Here is an 18,084-nt window from a genome sequence, read left to right on the forward strand (position 1 = left end):
CCCCATAATAAAATAAAAGGGTGATGTTTGATTTTCCAAAAAAATATTTCAAAGTCGTTTTGTTTCTTTAAAAAAAGTAGTTTTTTTAGAAAACTTTGTTGCAGATTTTATAAAAAAACAAAAGAATGTTTTCGTTTCTCGAAATTTTTATCCAGAAAACGAAACTATGAAAAAGAATGTTTTAGATAAATTTTTCCTTTTGATCCAAAAAAAAATATAGTTTTTCATGTTTTTCTAAGAAACCAAAGGATCCCAATGTGGTGGCATTGTCCCATTCGCATGTACAGCTAATCATCTACCTAAACAAAATAAAACACAAAACATACTCAAAAAAAATTTTAAAAAAATAAAGGACAAATTTTAAAATGAAATTAAAAACACGGAATAATTAAAAAAAATGAATTGATTGAGTGTGTAGTGGTTGGAGCCACGTTTGGATTACTGAGACAATAAAATTAATTTTAATTATATATATTACATGTGTATGTATACACTATACACACACCTTATCTGGAAAGGGCACAATTATTTATGTATTCATTTTTGGGAAAAAATTGATGTCCAATCACAAAACTCCATGTAGTTGTTGTTGCTGTTGTTGTGTACCTTCTAAACAAATTAAGATTTAAGTTAAAAATATAGGTAAGATCTTAAAATGTATGATCGAATTTTTTACTATTCTGATACTGCGATTTGGTCTCTGTACTTGATAACGTAGAAATAAGTTTTGAGTTACGCATTTGGTTTTGCTTCTGTTGGTTTAATTTGATCTGATGAGCATGACCCGTAATCCGAATTCTAATAAGTTTTCAAATCAAAAATTTGATTCGTCGGAAAACAAATTCACACACAAACCCTAAACTTTACCAGTGTGATGAGATATAACAAGTTCACTTTCTAAAATTTACAAAAAAAAATAAAAAATAAATAAAGGCTTTTCTAACTGCAGGATGAGCCTCTCTATTGAACAATTTCTCACATTATCATTAGATTAAAATACAAAATAAATTTCCTATAAATATTCGCTTTTTCACTTTACTCTTATCTATTAAAACAATTCATTTTTTGCTATTTAAATTTAAATTTAAATTTCTCTCTCTCAACTCAGCACTAATATAATTTCATCATTATTCCACACGTATAATAATTAAATTATATGATAGAGTCGAAAAACTTGCTAAGAAACCAATTATTTTCTTAAAAATGATAGAAACTTATAAAAATCTTATATTTACTCTCAAATTAGTTAACTTTACGAACAAAATCACCAAGCCAATTATATACTAATTAATTTTTCTTTTTTCCTCATTTGTAGGAATAAAAAGAATATATTAGATAATTATCCAGTTGTACCACACAAACAATGATGAAATTATAACAAGCCGAGTTAAGTGTTCCAGCTCTAAATTTTAAGAAGAGACAAAATAAAGGTTCATAAAAGATAGAAAGCAAAAGTTAAAAACAAATTATTATAGAGAAATTTTCCACATTTTAGCCTAGAGTTTTGAACAATTTCTAGGCAACAAAAGGAGAATATATANATTATATATGTATATAATTATATATATATATATATATATATATATATATGTATAATTTTTAGGGGTCAAAAATAGATATTTACTCTTGAGATACATACTACTACTATCACCACCATAGAATCTGAAGCAATAAAAACAAGAAAGCTTAAAGCAGAAAAGAGAGTAGTACAAGCTTATGAGATAGACAAAGTAGTAACAGAGCAAGGCCATATGGTTGAGTAGTACAACAACTCCACAGCTTCAAACCACAATGTAGCAAACATATATAGAGGTCTAATTAGCAATACTTAATATTGTAGCCCAATCACTTCTTCGAGGGAGATAGTTTAGAAACCATGTATTTTGATGTGTTCTTTCTTCACGATTCCCGCCTGCGTCGCAGAAAAAGCAACAGTAAGTGCGAGAAGCTCTGCACAAAAATGTTTCAGCTTGGTAGAACTTTGTAATATGTGTGAACATGTATCTTATCTATCTGAGTACAAGGATGCATGTGACACTACCACCCTAGTATAAGGATGCCTCCTTTCCACAAGCCCTCTCCTTGTATTCCAAGCTCAAGCCAGTTCAATAATATGACGGCCGAGCATGTTTGTAAGCTGAGCCGAGATGAGCTCAACTCGCTAAAGCTTGTTTACACCACTACGTAACTATATTTCGTAGGTGTAATTATTGAGGTTTGTACATGAAAGACAAGTTATAAATCTGTGTGCTTAAACATGTGCGCATGCATGCGCGCGCAGACACAGGGCAGCACCACCAAATCACCAATAAGTATGGCAGCGCCATCAATTCATCATATACAATATTCGGTATATGCATATGTTCTCAGGTTTTGTGTCCAAGATTAGATGTTAGAGGTCCATAGATATTCAGTACCTGAACTAGGAAGGCCGAAACATTCTTCCTCTGATCACCTTGGAGTTGGATAACCTATGAGGAACAAGCAATCGATTATATACTTGTAAAACAAAACATATGTGGATTCTCATTAAAAAAATAATAACAACAAAACACATGTGACACCACAGATAAAATTAAGGAAAACAACTGCGTAAACTAACAACTGATAAGTGATTATGCTGGTGCTTCCGTGTCAGTAAACACGATAATGAAAAGTAAAGACTTGGAGACTGTTTGGCCCAGCTAGATCTTCTACATTAAATACTGTTTTAGTAGAGGCGTTTAAAAAAAAACAATAACAATTTTTAATTTTTTTTTTCCTCAAAATACGTCTACCAGCTTCGTGCTGAATCAAAATCAGAAGCTTCAAATTGGAGCTTTTGCTTCAAGGGCCCAAAATCTCACTTCATCGTCCTCCACAACAAAAGCTCCAGAAGTTTACTTGCCAAATTCTTAACTACTGCTTTTCAGAAATGAAAAGCTATTTTAAAAGTCAGGTCGAGCAGGCGCTAAACCAAATACCCTTCTAGATCACCTAAATAGTGATAACCAGGTGTCTTTTTTACTGCGACTAAAGGAAATGGTGCTGTTTTCTTTCTATTTTCTATTATATTTAACAACATAAACAAGCATGGTACCTGGCCAAGCTCAGGGTCCTGGACAACAGTACCATTGCAGCAGAACTCCTTCTTAAGGTCCTTGAGGATCTTGTTGTAGCTGAACTCTTTCTTCAGCCCCTGCACAGTCGTCAGGCTCTTCCTCCCGTTCCTTTGCTGTATGCGGATGTGCACATACTCCTTGGATCCCGCCCCGGAGTCGTCAGCATTTGCCTCCGCAAACGGATCTGAATATCATAAAATAGCAGAATTAGCACCACAACAACCGCATGTTAGAAACAACTGAGAAAAAGGGTTGATAATTTATTCCACTCTGCCAACATACCAAAAGTAGTGGGAAGCTGAGCGTCGAGAGCAGACATGAACTCTTGACTGCTGAGAACATAAGAGGATAAAAGAAATGCACAGATCAAATAAATAGAAGATGTGTTGTAAACAATATGCTGTTCCATTCAAGATAGAAAAGATGGAATATAATCATTGGCGACACTATAATGAGTTAAAATTTTTGTCTCAAGTTGTCTAATGATTCTTCGACGGTTTTTCTCCTTCGTTATTATTATTCTTAACTGGGTTTGGCTCAGATTCCTTTGAAGAGGTTTAACAGTCTAAGGTAATTGTTAGAGCACTAAATTGATGATTCCCTATATAAATGTTTTAGATCTTTTCACCATATAAGCCTCTCTATCCAAGATGAGCAATTAACACATCACAAACATATAAATTAGTTAATTACATCATCAAGGAAATCCCCACAAAATATGACCTACGTATAAATTTATAACAAGGGAAGCATCATCAATAGTAGGAAAAGAAAAACTTTCACATGAAAATCTTGATTAATCTCATCTGCGCAAACCAATTAAACATAGATCTGAGATAAATATCATCAATCAACCCTATAAGGGCTCCCTTTTCATGTTCAATTATTATAAAGCACATGAAATCGGAAGTGAAATCAAAGATGCTCTTCTTTAATTTCAGATCATTAAAAACCATAAAATATTTCGATTTCATAAATAAACATCTAAAAATCTCTCAAATATCAATCGGTAAAATAGAGATCCTAACCTTAACCAAAAAGCCCTTACTTAAATGAAACAGGATCAGAAAAACCCAAGAAATCCCAAATTNTGGTAAATTCAAAGGGAAGATTCGGTATGCAACAGGATAATTGAGCGTCGGTCCTTGGAAACCCTAGAAATCTTATATATAACGACACATCTAAAAGAAAACAAAGCAAAGATGCTCCTTTTTTAATTTCAGATCATTAGAGACCATTAAACATTTCGATTTCATAAATAAACATCTCAAAATCTATCAAATATCAATTAGTAAAATAGAGATCCTAACCTTAACCAAAAAGCCCTAACTTTAATGAAACAGGATCAGAAAAACGCAAAAAAAAACCCAAATTTACCACAAAAAATAGTAAACTCAAAGGGAGAAATTCGGTGTGTAACAAGATAATGGAGCGTTGGACCTCAGAAACCCTGGAAATCTTATATATAACAACACATCTAAGAGGAAACAAAGCAAAGATGCTCCTTTTTAATTTCAGATCATTAGAAACTATAAAACACTTCGACATCATAAACAACCACCCAAAAAATCTCTCAAATACCACTCAGCAAGATCATGAAATTAACCTCAACCACAAAGCCCTAAATATAATGAAACAGGGTCATCAGGAACTCAAAAAAACCCCAAAATTTCAACAAAAATAGCAAATCCAAAAAGGGAAAATACGATACCTAACGGGATGATTGGGCGTAGGACCTCGAAAACCCTAGAGATCGGAGCGAGAAAGGATCGGCGAATTGGGTCTACCTCGCTCTCGATCTCGATTTGGGATCAAAGCGGAGGAGGACTCGTTCGTAAACGGCTCCTACCTATATTCGTGCGGTCGATAATGGTGCGAATGCGGTTTTGCTTCGAACCGACATCCGCATAGAAACGCGTATGCGGGAGAAATATCGACCGTCCGATATTTCAGAGGACGAAGATTACGTTGCGTCGTATAAAGACCGGGTACGGCGTGAGAAATTTTATCGGTGTGTGGGTAAATAAGGAGAATAATTATGAGGCGTTCGATGCGGGTGAATGGGTAGATTGGACGGATAGGATCTTTTTCATATTTATTTATTTATTTATTTGAAATATGTTAACAGTATTTAATTAATGAATATTGTATTTAATAATTATGGCCAATATATGTATAAAAATTGGCTGATTTATATAAAAAATTTACAAATTCTGAGATTTTACAAAATTGAACCACTTTTTTCAATTTTACAACAATAAAAATATATTTAATTATGACTAATATTTTAAATAGTTTATTTTATATTCTTAAAGGGAAAACTTCAAAAACCCCCCCTGTGGTTTCGTGCATTCTCACTTTGCTACCCTGTGGTTTAAAACGTATCAATTTGCCCCCCTGTGGTTTCGTTTTTATCTTTTGTTATCAATTTTATTATTATTTTTTTTTAAAATCAGTGACAAAGTTAAAATTAAAGGATGCTAAAGTGACTATTCGATAAATATAGATGGTTATCTGAAGTTTTTTGTATATAATTTAACGAAATATTAACGAAAAAGCTTTCGAAAAAATAAAAATGAAACCACAGGGGGGTAAATTGATACGTTTTAAACCACAGGGTAGCAAAGTGAGAATGCACGAAACCACAGGGGGGGTTTTTGAAGTTTTCCCATTCTTAAAAATAATTACATGCACTTGATGCATCAAGATAATTATATATATATATATATATAGTATCTTTATTTTTTTAAAAATGTATTTTATATTGTTAATTCGATCGTCCAATTTTCAACTGTAAATAACTACAAAATAGTAACTCTGTAACAACAAAACCTCAATCATTAGAAAATAAACTTTTATTAGATGATAGATAATTTAAAAAATATTGGAGTAAAAAACAACACACTTTCATTTTTCTTATAAAAAAAAAAAGTACACCATCTAGTATAAAAAACAACAAATCGCTTATCCCTGGGCTTTTTTTGCAATTGGACCTCTGAAAAAAATTATTTTTAAAAATTACTCCAGTAAATTTATATTTGTAAAAATGGCCATACCCTATCACGCAAGCGCCACGCGGGCAGGACTGGGGGCGATAGTTAAGTTAAACACGGTGAACCATTCACAATGTCTAAACACGGTGAACCATTTACAGTGTCTCACCGTGTTTAGAGCTAATACGTATTTTTTGCAATATAAATATTGAAGAGAGAAATAGGGAGTAGAAATGTCAATAGGTATGGATATCCGAAATATTATTCGAACCCAAACCTGAATAAATTATATATATACATAATTTATTTTTATTTATTTATTTAATATATAAAATATTTAATAATTTTTATTTCTTAGATCTTTATTCAACAGTATATATTTTTAAAACCTGCTGAGTTCAGGTTCGGGTTTCGAGTTTTTGGTCGGATATGGATATGGGTATGAATTTTTAAAATCCGTCGGGTTTGGATTTTAATTTGATTTTCGGGTTCGAATTTGGATTTTGAAAAAAGAAAAAAAAAAGGAATATAAATATGAAATAAGGTGAACCATTCGTGTTTGAATACGGTAAATGATTTACCGTGTTCAACTTAACACACTGACCCCGGCCCTGCTCGCGTGGCGCTGACGTGGCGCCTACGTGGCAGGCCTAGGACTATTTTTGCAAATTAAATTTTGATAGGGCTATTTTTAAAATAAAAATTTGCCGGGGGCTAAATGCAAAAAAAACCCTTTATCCCTGGAAAATAAAAGTCTAGAAATAAAGAGACATATAATATATTTATAGGATTACATCTTGGAAATTTGAATTTTTTAATTTAAATTCATTAATATCCTAAAGTTGTTATTTTTTATTCTAAGATTATCTCATCAACAACTCATCAGAGCTTATTTGACATTGAAAATTATCTAATTTATTAAATACGAAGTTAAGAAACATGCCACTATTTTTTTTTTAATATATACAGGAAACCACATAAATTATGCCTAAAAAAAACAGTGTGATCTATATAATCTATTATTTTTTATTCTAAACAATTAATTATTAAATATTTAATCAAATTTAATAACGCTACTGATATGCCTTCATTATAAGATTAAGGAAAAACTTCAAATACCCTTCTTGTGGTTTCACTTTTTCCCACTGTAGTACCTTATAATTTAAAGTGTATCAAGTTAGTACCCTATGGTTTTGTACTTTTTCACTTTAATACCCTGTGGTTTAAAGTGTATCGAGTTTGTACTCTGTGGTTTCGCACTTCTCACTTTAGTACCATGTGGTTTCACACTTTCTCACTTCAGTACCCTGTGGTTTAAAAACCACAGGGTACTAACTTGATGCGAAAATAAAACCATAAGGTACTAATTTGATACAAAAATAAAACCATAAGGTACTAATTTGATACAAAAATAAAACCATAGAGTTCTAACTTGATACACTTTAAACCATAGAGTACTAAAGTGAAAAAGTGTGAAACCACATGATACTTTAAACCATAAGATACTAAAATAAAAAAGTACGAAACCACATGGGAGTTTTTGAAGTTTTTCCTAATAAGATTAATTATATCATTACTGTCTACTTTTACCTGCCTTTTATTTTAATTCCTAATTTTATTAATTTATTTTAATTAAATTTTATCTTTACAAATATTACTAATCTATATCTATCTATTACTATTTATAAAAGCGGATAAAGAATTGATAAACGAAAACCTAAATAGAATAAAAAGATATTTTATACATATTATATAAAATTAATTAATTATAATTGACATACTAAAAACAAATAGAAACTAATCAAATTTTAAAATAAACTCACGTAATATATAACTATTTAAAATTTAGGAAAAATTTTAAATACCACCAATATGGTTTCACACTTTCTCACTTTAATATCCTATATTGTTAAAGTGTATCATTTTCGTACTCTATAGTTTTATTTTATTTTTTTTATTATCTCCTTCACTATTTTTATTCGTTAAATCAATAATAAAATTTAAACAAAAGAATATTAAAGTGAATATTCGATAACTATAGGTGGGGTATCCGAAGATTTTTGTATATAATTTAACGAAAAGTAAACGAAGGAATCGGCGAAAGAGAAAAATGAAATTACAGGGTAATAAATTAATACATTTTAAATTTAATGGTACTAAAATAAGAAAGTACGAAACTATAGGGATAATATTTTGAAGTTTATCCTTAAATTTTAACTACAAATTTAAATTTTTTTTAGGAAAAACTTCAAAAATCCCTCCTGTGTTTTCGTAGTTTCTCACTTTGCTCCCCTATAGTTTAAAATGTATCAATTTGCCTCCCTGTGGTTTCTTTTTTCTCTTTTTCTTATCAATTTCATTATTTTTTTTCTTAAATCAGTGATAAAGTTAATTTAAAGGATACTAAAGTGAATATTTGATAAATCTAGATGGGTATCTGAAGTTTTTTATATATAGTTTAATAAAATATTAACGAAAAAGCTGCCGAAAAAATAAAAACGAAACCACAGGGGGGCAATTTGATATATTTTAAACCACAGGGGGGCAAAGTGAGAAAAAACGAAACCACATGGGGGTTTTTAAAGTTTTCCCTTTTTTTTTTACTTTAGATAATATTTAAATTTAAATTAATTAGTAAATAAGACGTGTGCAGGACGTGGAGCACTATTAACAATAAAAACTGAAAAATTAAGAATCTAATCTAATGATTTAAACAAAATTAATTATAATTATAATTATAATAATAATAAAGATTTTTTTATTATTTTTAAACGGGGGTTCGCTATCTACGAGCGCCTTCTCGGTTATCTCCCCACCGCTTACCGATGCCGTGTCTAATACGCCACCGCGTTTCTCTCTCTCTCCTCCTCTGATTGGTCCAGCGCCGTGGGAGGTAATCTCACCGCCGGGTCACCGCACCGCACCGCTCGGTCCACGACCACTATAAATACCACCCCCCCCCTCTTGTGCAATTTCGCCCATCGCTCTCTCTAATTCTCTCTCTTTCTCTCTCATCGAATCGTTCGAGCCTCTGCGAATCCTCCTCTCTCAAGGTAATTTTTGTTTATATATTTTTGGTTTATTTAGATTATTTAGATTTAGATTAGATAATTGAATCCTTAGTTTTTCTTCGTTGATTATTCTTATTATTATATGTAAGTAGGATCTGGAAATGCATTAGGTGGTTAATTATTGTGTGGGATTATTTTTCGGAATGATATTCGTCGTCTCTTTGGTTTTTTTAATTGATAATTGATTGTAACTCGGATTTTATTATTTCCTGGGTGATTTGTTGTAATTTTTTTTAAAACTTTTCCATGGTGAATTTCCTTTGTTCCGTGGTTTTCATCGGTTGTAGTGGTTTCTAATAAATGAATTGTTTTTGCGGTGCTTAATCTTGTGGATTCCAATTGTTGTTTCTATTGATTGTAAGCTTGAATCTGATCGTATTCTAGGAAAAGATGCGTGTTCTAATGTTGATTACTTAGGTCTTACTTAGATTTGGGAAAATTTGGGATTTTTTAGTCCTGGCTTGTAGATTGCTTCGATCTACCTCGGATTTTTTTTGATTTAGGGTTAATACAACAATTCCTGCATAATGGTTCTGTACGCATCAATTTCAACAGGCTTGAAAATTAGGGATTGTTATTGAGACGGGTGTACATGATTTCACTATAATCATGTTGGTGCAATTTATGTTATAAGGCGTAAAATTAATTAGAAGAGATCCTTCTCTTACCTTCCTCTTCGAAATTAGCCTTTTTTTGTTCGATTTATTGGAGTGATGTCATTTTGCTACGTTGAATGTAACCTTCTTTATTTGCTTGCTTGTTTTATCAAAGATTTGCATTGAATTCAACCAGTATCTCAATTTTTTGGGCCTATTGAGGTTAGGAATGATGCAGTTTTGTGGGAGAGTAATTGCAAAAAGGGCTCTCAAATCAAAGTTGGTTTTTTTTGTGTGTAATCTTTGTAGTTTAGTGTTCTGATTGTTGTGTTTGGAGGTGCCTTTTGATCGATATCATATGATGTCTCATTCGGTGTTTTTATTCCGTGTTTCTCATCTGATGGTCGATCTGTGTTTCAGATGCAAATCTTCGTCAAGACCCTGACTGGCAAGACCATCACCCTCGAGGTCGAGTCGTCCGACACCATCGACAATGTTAAGGCCAAAATCCAGGACAAGGAGGGGATCCCTCCGGACCAGCAGCGGTTGATCTTCGCCGGCAAGCAGTTGGAGGACGGCCGGACCCTCGCGGACTACAACATCCAGAAGGAGTCGACGCTTCACCTCGTCCTCCGTCTCCGTGGCGGCATGCAGATCTTCGTCAAGACCCTGACCGGCAAGACCATCACCCTCGAGGTCGAGTCCTCCGACACCATCGACAATGTCAAGGCCAAAATCCAGGACAAGGAGGGGATCCCCCCGGACCAGCAGCGGTTGATCTTCGCCGGCAAGCAGTTGGAGGACGGTCGGACTCTTGCAGACTACAACATCCAGAAGGAGTCGACGCTCCACCTCGTGCTCCGTCTCCGTGGCGGCATGCAGATCTTCGTCAAGACCCTGACCGGCAAGACCATCACCCTCGAGGTCGAGTCCTCCGACACCATCGACAATGTTAAGGCAAAAATCCAGGACAAGGAGGGGATCCCGCCGGACCAGCAGCGTCTGATCTTCGCCGGCAAGCAGTTGGAGGACGGCCGCACTCTGGCGGACTACAACATCCAGAAGGAGTCGACGCTCCACCTCGTGCTCCGTCTCCGTGGCGGCATGCAGATCTTCGTGAAGACCCTGACCGGCAAGACCATCACCCTCGAGGTGGAGAGCTCCGACACGATCGACAACGTCAAAGCTAAGATCCAGGACAAGGAGGGCATCCCACCGGACCAGCAGCGGCTCATCTTCGCCGGTAAGCAGTTGGAGGACGGCCGCACTCTGGCGGACTACAACATCCAGAAGGAATCAACCCTCCACCTGGTTCTCCGCCTTCGCGGTGGCCAGTAAATGCTGTGTCCAGCGAATGTTGTCCGCAGATCCGTGCAGATGGGTGTCATCACTGCCGTTGCCGATGCGTCTGGATGTTAATTTCTCTTTCAGAATGTTCTGCGTTTTGTCGCGTCAGTTCGAGTCCAAAGTCAGTTTGTGTCTGGTGTGTTTGAGTTTTCAGAGTATGAACTGCAGGTTCTATGATGACGGACTTCGCAGTTTTAACTAAATAATAATAAAAATTTGGGATAGTAAGTATCAGTTAATGTTTCATGCCTTCTTGTTTTGCTTCATGTTTTTGCTATCTAAATGGTAAATCATGAAATTATATGATATTATACTTTGACATCGTCGGATTATTATGACAGCTTGAACAGAATTTAACTTTGACATCATCAGATTGGCACCAACTAATAAAATTATATTGATACATAGATAAATCTAAAAATTCCTACTCAAAAATCAACAAATTTGCGCAAGTATCAAACTAGCAATTGTTTTTGTTGTTTTTGTGTCCCGATCTTGCGGCTCCCGCGAGTCCCTGCAACATCAAACCTTTTCACCAAATTCCATCTACTTCATCTAAATCACGATCCTCGCGAGACTGCACTGCAATATCAAACCTTTTCACCGAATTCCATCGCGACTTCATCTAAATCACGATCCTCGCGAGACTGCGCTGGTATAAACCTTGTGATCGTCCGCTCATCCACATCAAAATCCTCCAAACAATCCGGCGAATCCCTCATACTCCCGTTGACACCACAGCATCTGATGCTGAGTTTCAGCAAGGTCTTTGCCACACTTCCGCAAGCCCTAAGCGTGCAATACAAATCGGTCATGCTGCTCAATCTACTGTTTCTGTCACCTTCTCGAACAACAATCACCGCATACTCTGAATGGACAAGAGCCGGGTGGTGCCGATACGCCACAAAGTCCACCCCGTACTGGATCCCCGGCTTCACGACCCAATTCTTCGACCGCAGATGCTTGTAAGCCATGTATGATTCAGGAAAAGCTTCGTTTTTGCTTTTCAAATAAGCCCAAAGCTCGTTTTCGCTCGGGGGTGTATCATCCGAATCTCTTGTAATCTTAAGACATTTTAGAGAATGCGAGAGATAGAAGGCTTCCTCCGGACCCAGTTGGAAAATTTGGTTATCCGTGCCAGAGTTGATCACCTCCCGACCAAAGGCGGCGCGACTAAGAAGGTTGGCTATTTCCGGTTCGGCGCGAAGTAGAGCATTATTGCCCGCGAGAAAAGCAGCAGTTCCCGATTGCGATAGAGCGGTTTGAAGCTGGAGAACTACTCTCGACATGGGGTTTGAATTGGCGATTTCAGCAAAGCCTCGGCCCTTCCATCGTGGCCCCGACAAATCCATTGACTAACAAAGACAAAGTGAAAGGTCTCAGGAAATCAATTTACATATCAAAAATGAGGCAAATAGAAGTACAATACTATCTGATAGAAAGCTATCATGCTATAGCAACTAAGAAAATGGATAAAATAACTAAGAATCATATCGGAATCAGCATGAGATTGGTCTATTCGCAACATAGTTTTTTCTTTTTTTTTTCACCGCAGATCGTTTTAATGTGATGATCCCAGTAAGTCTGAATTTTGATGTGCTGAACATCAAAACAACATTTTCACGAACATCTCGGAAATTCTGTGAGTAAACGATTTATGCAATAGATCACTGGTTACTGATGCAGGATTTCACACATGTTATACGACGAAATGATATTATGCTCCGTATTCGTACGAATCACTGTAAAGCTCCTTAATGGTGAAATTATGATACATAACTTGATCAAGTTGGACCTAACAGATAAAAAATGATTACCAATTAATGGAAATGGGACAAAGACAATAAGGAAAAAGATTTATGGTTTGATATACTAGCCCAAATGTGCAGGAGATAGAGCTTTAGACAAGAAATTGAAATCCAGGTCAAATTTTGAGTTTAAATTGGGGGGGGAAAAAAACCAAACTTTAGGATCTGAATTGCTAGAACTTCCAAACTCTTAAGAACAAGATTGAAACTTGAATCAAATTTCACGGACTAAATGTAAAATTAACCAAAAAAAATAAATAATAGTCGCAAACCTATGTAAATAAAATATCTAAAAAACCAAAATAATAGCCCCATGGAGAAGTCGATGGGTGCGCTAAGAATCCACAGATGATAACTTCAGAGAATCTCAAAACTATTCAATTCCAATTCCAATTCCAATTACTACTAAGGTTTAACCTTTAATCCCGAGATCTACGCTCAACACATCATTAAAAAAAAGAAAAAAATGGTTGGGATTAAAGTTACCAGGGGCTCGGCGGAGAGAGCGGTGGCATCGATTTGAGAGGGGAGGAGTCGGGGAATTAGGGCTTGAAAACGGCGTAGAGGGGCGTTTCGGCGCCGAATTCTGCGAAGTTTGGTGCCGTGGCACCGAATTCAATTTATCTTCTGTAATTAGAGTTGTGGAGTAGGGCGGGTTGTCGGATACGGATCGGACGCCCCGATAGGAGAGCAGTTCCGCCCGGATCCGAAATGGTTGCCCAACATGGACCAGTCCATCCATTCTCGGATCAAGGCCTAGTTCCGGATCATCTGAGAAGTCCGAACCGCAGGAGAATGGCGGCCCGGGAGCCCGCTTGAAGTATTTTTTTCGATTTGATCCCTTAGCTATAGTAAGTTTACATTTTAGTCCAAAAATGTAATGGAGTATAATAATGGGAAGGGGACGAAGAAGAGAATAAACCCTAGCGAGAGAGCGTGGGAGGGATCGTCAAAACCCTGACCACGAAGAAGACGAAGAAGAAGAGCTAAACCCTAGAGAGAGAAAGAGAGAGGAGGAGAAGATGAGGTAGTAGTAAACCCTAGATTCGATGCCAGGGAGAGGCTCTGTGGCTCTGTGATTCGTGGGGGCTTCGAGCGAGCTATTGAGGGAGAGGGTGAGGTGGGGGAGAGGAGGGGGTTGTTAATGGCGACGAACAAGAGCGGGGTGGGGTGCGAAGCTGCGGTGGGGTCTCTAACGGCGTCGAAGAAGCGGGAGTACAAGGTGAGCAATCGCCTCCACGAGGGGAAGCGGCCCCTCTACGCCATCGCCTTCAACTTCATCGACGCCCGGTACTACGACGTCTTCGCCACCGTCGGCGGAAACCGCGTACTACTCACAACCCCTTCACCTCCCCCTTCATTGTGATCTTTATCTTACCTGCGAATCCATTGCTTGATGCGGGTGTTCTTTGCACGCCTGCGATTGCCCAGGTGGCGAAAAAAATCCCTGTTTTTCGGTGCCTGGATTAGTGTGATTTGCGAAGAAATGGGAGTAGCATTGGGTTTTTACTCAATGAGGTGTGATTCTGATTGATATTTTGATCGAAAGTTTCTCCTTTTTTTTTTCTTTTTTTTTTTTTTTTTTCTGCGAGTGGTGAGAGTATGTAGTGTAGTTCTTCTTCATCTCTTTTTCTCTGTAATTTGTGCGAGTTTTCTCGTGTTTCTGAATATGATGGAATTGAGGTGTTAACCCTGATCGGAAGCCTAAAAGCATGTGATTCTGGGTGGAATTTTTTATTCTGTATTACTCAGCGAATTGTAATTTGAGATGAGATTCCAGTCGAAAGCTCCATATTTATAACTCTATGCATGCAATTTTCTTTGTTTTGATAGAGAAAATTTGTGCTTTTGCTAGAGGTTTGATCGAAAGTTCCATCTTTTATGTAACAGGTGACCATTTATCGGTGCCTGGAAGGGGGTCTCATTGCTGTCCTGCAAGCGTATGTAGATGAAGATGTGAGTCTTCAAACTTCTCTGATAACTGGAATTTGTGTAGTTACTGGGTTTCTAGTTTTAAGATGTCAGCATATCGTAAGATTTTGATTCTTAATTCTATTTGTAGTTTATTTTTGTTATTAATTCAGAATATTTTCATACATTTTTCTGGTGCTTTGGCTGATCAAACTAATTGGAATTTGCTTTCAAATGGGATTCGCTTTATTTTATGATCTTATCCACCATTATTCTTCAGAAGGATGAGTCGTTCTATACCTTGAGCTGGGCATGCGATGTTGATGGGACTCCGTTGTTGGTGGCTGGTGGAAGCAATGGAATCATTCGCGTCATAAATGCTGGTACTGAGAAGATACACAAGGTATGTGTGCTCTTCCTTTCTCTCAGTTTGTTTAATTTCTCCGATTATTCTGATTGAATTTGTTGATTTCAAGAATCATGATAATGCACTTTATGCACAAAACCTATGCAATTGAACATAGTTCACTATCAATAACTTGTAGAGTACGAGAAAGCATAAAATGGAATGGAGATATGTGTTCTGTTCATTAACATCTAGCTTCTTCCTTTATATTCTTCTCTTTTGAATGCCACTACTGTAGGTCTAATATGCAGAAAACCCCCTTGAAAGTAGTGGCATTTGTACTTTGCCTGCCTGGGATATGGACACTCACATTTAAGTCCTCAACTTTTGGACTGTTACCACGTAAACTCCTTCCGGTCATGTAGCCTGTTTAGGAACTGGTAAAAGTGTTAGAATATGATCCATACCACCATAAAGAGGTATAATAGGCGTTTATGGTCATTTTTTCAGACTACCTAATAGTTTGAATGCGAAGGGGTTACATGCTAATGGTATGAATATGGGGGGTGTTGAACACAGGTTTTTATATCCGGGAGTGAAAAGTGTTACTGGCACTGCAGTATACTGATCTTTTTTACGTTCACATATTGCAGAGCTTCGTTGGCCATGGGGACTCGATTAATGAAATTAGAACTCAAGCATTGAAACCTTCACTTGTTTTGTCTGCAAGCAAGGTTGGTTGCTAACGGCACAGATCTTATCTTAATCGTAGCCTTGCGATGAGCTTTGTCATTGTTTTTCCTTACCCTATGATACATTGCATGTAGGATGAATCTGTTAGGCTATGGAATGTGCACACAGGAATTTGTATACTGATTTTCGCTGGAGCAGGAGGTCATCGTAATGAAGTTTTGAGTGTTGTAAGTGTATCAAACTATGAATTTCTTGTCTATTTCTTTCTGTATACTTGCTTCTTTCACAAAAATGGGGGAAAAAAAATAGTAAAAACAACTGTAAAACAGTGGTCTGGTTTTGTAGGACTTTCATCCCTCTGACATATACCGCATAGCAAGTTGTGGAATGGATAATACTGTTAAGATTTGGTCCATGAAAGGTAATGTATTATTAAATCCATTTATAATTCTTTTCTGGATTTTCTGTATATTAGTAGCACAAAAGTGACATCAGCTTGTCCATGCAGAATTTTGGACGTATGTTGAGAGGTCTTTTACATGGACTGATCTTCCATCAAAATTTCCGACGAAATATGTTCAGTTTCCGGTTAGTATCAATCATACTTCTCTCCTAAAAAAGAGGAAAAAGATTAAAAAATGTGCTAACTTGACTTCTAATATCCAGGTCTTTATTGCTTCGGTCCACACTAACTATGTTGACTGCACTAGGTGGCTTGGCGATTTTGTCTTGTCAAAGGTGAATTATTGTTTCGCTTGTGTCCTGTAATTTCGTTGAGTAAATGGTTTGTTAACAGTAGTTAATTTGACATATCTATCTAATTAACTTGTAACTTGTTTAGCAATTCATTCTTAGCAAGGCCTTCTTGAGCAAGACATGTTTTTATACATATTGATGTGTAGTTTACAAATGCAGAGTGTTGACAATGAAATTGTCTTGTGGGAACCAAAGACGAAGGAACAAAGTCCTGGTGAGGTGAGATATCGTGCAATTTCTTACACAAGGGCCTACTCATCTTCGTTAAACATCTTTGTAATCGAAGGCGCCTTTCTTGTTCATCTTTTTTCTCTACTTGTTCAATGTGAGTGATAGGTTGTTTTTGAATTTCACTTTAGGGTGCTGTCGATATTCTTCAGAAGTATCCTGTGCCGGAGTGTGATATCTGGTTCATCAAGTTTTCATGCGATTTTCACTATAATGCTGTTGCAATAGGTATACACTGCATAAAATGAATCTGTGATTTTGTTTTTTAGTGTCGTTTTCTTGCATTCATTTGCTCGTAAAATAATTTATGCACCAAACAACAAACTCTATCCTGGCACTCGATATTACGCGTCTAAATTGGGTTCTTTATTTCATCAAACAGGGAACCGTGAAGGAAAGATTTATGTTTGGGAGCTTCAATCTAGCCCACCTGTCCTTATAGCCAGGTAAATTTGGCTTCTAAAGATCTAAATTACATTGCTATTCTCTTGCGTTCTTTGTCGTCTTATTACTGATGTTTCATGCATATTAACCCTAGTTTCTTTTGTCAACTTTGTTACATCAGGCTAGCTCATGCTCAATGCAAGTCTCCCATAAGGCAGACGGCCATGTCTTTCGACGGAAGGTACCAAACTCACACGCGCTTCTTGTAACTCTTTGTCCCGTAATTATCGTCAAGGGACGACCCTCACGTATAATTATTCGACTACACTATCAAAGATTACAACTTTTCTTTGTCACAGCACCATCCTCAGCTGCTGCGAGGACGGCTCTATATGGCGGTGGGATGCAGTTCCGTGAACACGACTTTCTCAACATATGTGAGTCTCACAAAAGCGACCAATATGGTTTTACTTTGACTAAAAGCTTTTCGTTAGGTTCCGGTGCCGTCGTTGATCACCCGTGCAAGTGACGATGCACGGTCCTCTATTATCGATTTGTACAAGCAATAGCGACCGTAAATGCTTTACTGCAAATTACATGTAATATTTCTTATGAAATCCTCCATGGAGGAGAGTGGCTCTTTTAAATGTTGTCTATGTAATTATGAAAAAGGTATTTGCAATGCGCCGCTCTCTGAGCCAAAGTGTTTGAGTAAGAAGTACAGAGATTAAGGCTTTATTTGGGATTGCGGAGAGATTGTATTACGTGCAGTGAGAAAGTACGATAAAAAAATATTTTGTTTGTTTCAGTACGTAATATTGTATTTCGCATATCGCAATGAGTCGGTTAT

General features: G+C 36.5%; 4 protein-coding genes across 5 annotated transcripts; 2 read left to right on the top strand and 2 right to left on the bottom strand.

The window, feature by feature from the left end:
* LOC109718639 (protein translation factor SUI1 homolog) lies at positions 1,664-4,969 on the bottom strand. Of its 2 annotated transcripts, none has more exons than XM_020244966.1 (5): positions 4,813-4,969; positions 3,384-3,430; positions 3,080-3,285; positions 2,418-2,471; positions 1,664-1,912 (listed from the first exon to the last, which is right to left on the bottom strand). In XM_020244966.1, exons 2-5 carry the CDS (start codon positions 3,418-3,420, stop codon positions 1,868-1,870), a joined length of 342 nt encoding a protein of 113 aa, XP_020100555.1. In that variant the 5' UTR covers positions 3,421-3,430; positions 4,813-4,969; the 3' UTR covers positions 1,664-1,867. The 2 variants fall into 2 exon arrangements, with proteins under 2 accessions (XP_020100555.1, XP_020100556.1); XM_020244967.1 differs by having other exon boundaries at positions 3,384-3,433; positions 4,813-4,967.
* Positions 9,078-11,354, top strand: LOC109718223 (polyubiquitin). The gene is made up of 2 exons (XM_020244335.1): positions 9,078-9,147; positions 10,182-11,354. Exon 2 carries the CDS (start codon positions 10,182-10,184, stop codon positions 11,097-11,099), a length of 918 nt encoding a protein of 305 aa, XP_020099924.1. The 5' UTR covers positions 9,078-9,147; the 3' UTR covers positions 11,100-11,354.
* LOC109718224 (probable tRNA-splicing endonuclease subunit Sen2) lies at positions 11,518-13,534 on the bottom strand. Its single transcript, XM_020244336.1, has 2 exons — positions 13,403-13,534; positions 11,518-12,463 (listed from the first exon to the last, which is right to left on the bottom strand). The coding sequence occupies exon 2, from the start codon at positions 12,458-12,460 to the stop codon at positions 11,699-11,701; it is 762 nt and encodes a 253-aa protein (XP_020099925.1). The 5' UTR covers positions 12,461-12,463; positions 13,403-13,534; the 3' UTR covers positions 11,518-11,698.
* On the top strand, positions 13,807-18,042 carry LOC109718222 (polycomb group protein FIE2-like). Its single transcript, XM_020244334.1, has 13 exons — positions 13,807-14,243; positions 14,807-14,872; positions 15,108-15,230; positions 15,827-15,907; positions 16,001-16,093; positions 16,212-16,287; positions 16,375-16,454; positions 16,533-16,604; positions 16,782-16,841; positions 16,982-17,078; positions 17,233-17,296; positions 17,416-17,475; positions 17,594-18,042. The coding sequence occupies exons 1-13, from the start codon at positions 14,061-14,063 to the stop codon at positions 17,649-17,651; spliced, it is 1,113 nt and encodes a 370-aa protein (XP_020099923.1). The 5' UTR covers positions 13,807-14,060; the 3' UTR covers positions 17,652-18,042.

Source organism: Ananas comosus, linkage group 12, assembly GCF_001540865.1.
Source record: "Ananas comosus cultivar F153 linkage group 12, ASM154086v1, whole genome shotgun sequence".
NCBI lineage: Eukaryota > Viridiplantae > Streptophyta > Magnoliopsida > Poales > Bromeliaceae > Ananas > Ananas comosus.

Excerpts from the sequence above, each read along its gene's own strand:
- LOC109718639 (XM_020244966.1), bottom strand. The coding sequence starts at position 3,420 with ATGTCTGCTCTCGACGCTCAGCTTCCCACTACTTTTG. Across the intron at positions 3,286-3,383 it reads TCAGCTTCCCACTACTTTTG|ATCCGTTTGCGGAGGCAAAT; the intron begins GTATGTTGGCAG and ends TATGATATTCAG. Across the intron at positions 1,913-2,417 it reads TTTCGGCCTTCCTAGTTCAG|GCGGGAATCGTGAAGAAAGA; the intron begins GTACTGAATATC and ends TCTGCGACGCAG.
- LOC109718223 (XM_020244335.1), top strand. The coding sequence starts at position 10,182 with ATGCAAATCTTCGTCAAGACCCTGACTGGCAAGACCATCACCCTCGAG.
- LOC109718224 (XM_020244336.1), bottom strand. The coding sequence starts at position 12,460 with ATGGATTTGTCGGGGCCACGATGGAAGGGCCGAGGCTTTGCTGAAATC.
- LOC109718222 (XM_020244334.1), top strand. The coding sequence starts at position 14,061 with ATGGCGACGAACAAGAGCGGGGTGGGGTGCGAAGCTGCGGTGGGGTCT. Across the intron at positions 15,908-16,000 it reads TTGTTTTGTCTGCAAGCAAG|GATGAATCTGTTAGGCTATG; the intron begins GTTGGTTGCTAA and ends CATTGCATGTAG. Across the intron at positions 16,455-16,532 it reads CGAAATATGTTCAGTTTCCG|GTCTTTATTGCTTCGGTCCA; the intron begins GTTAGTATCAAT and ends TCTAATATCCAG.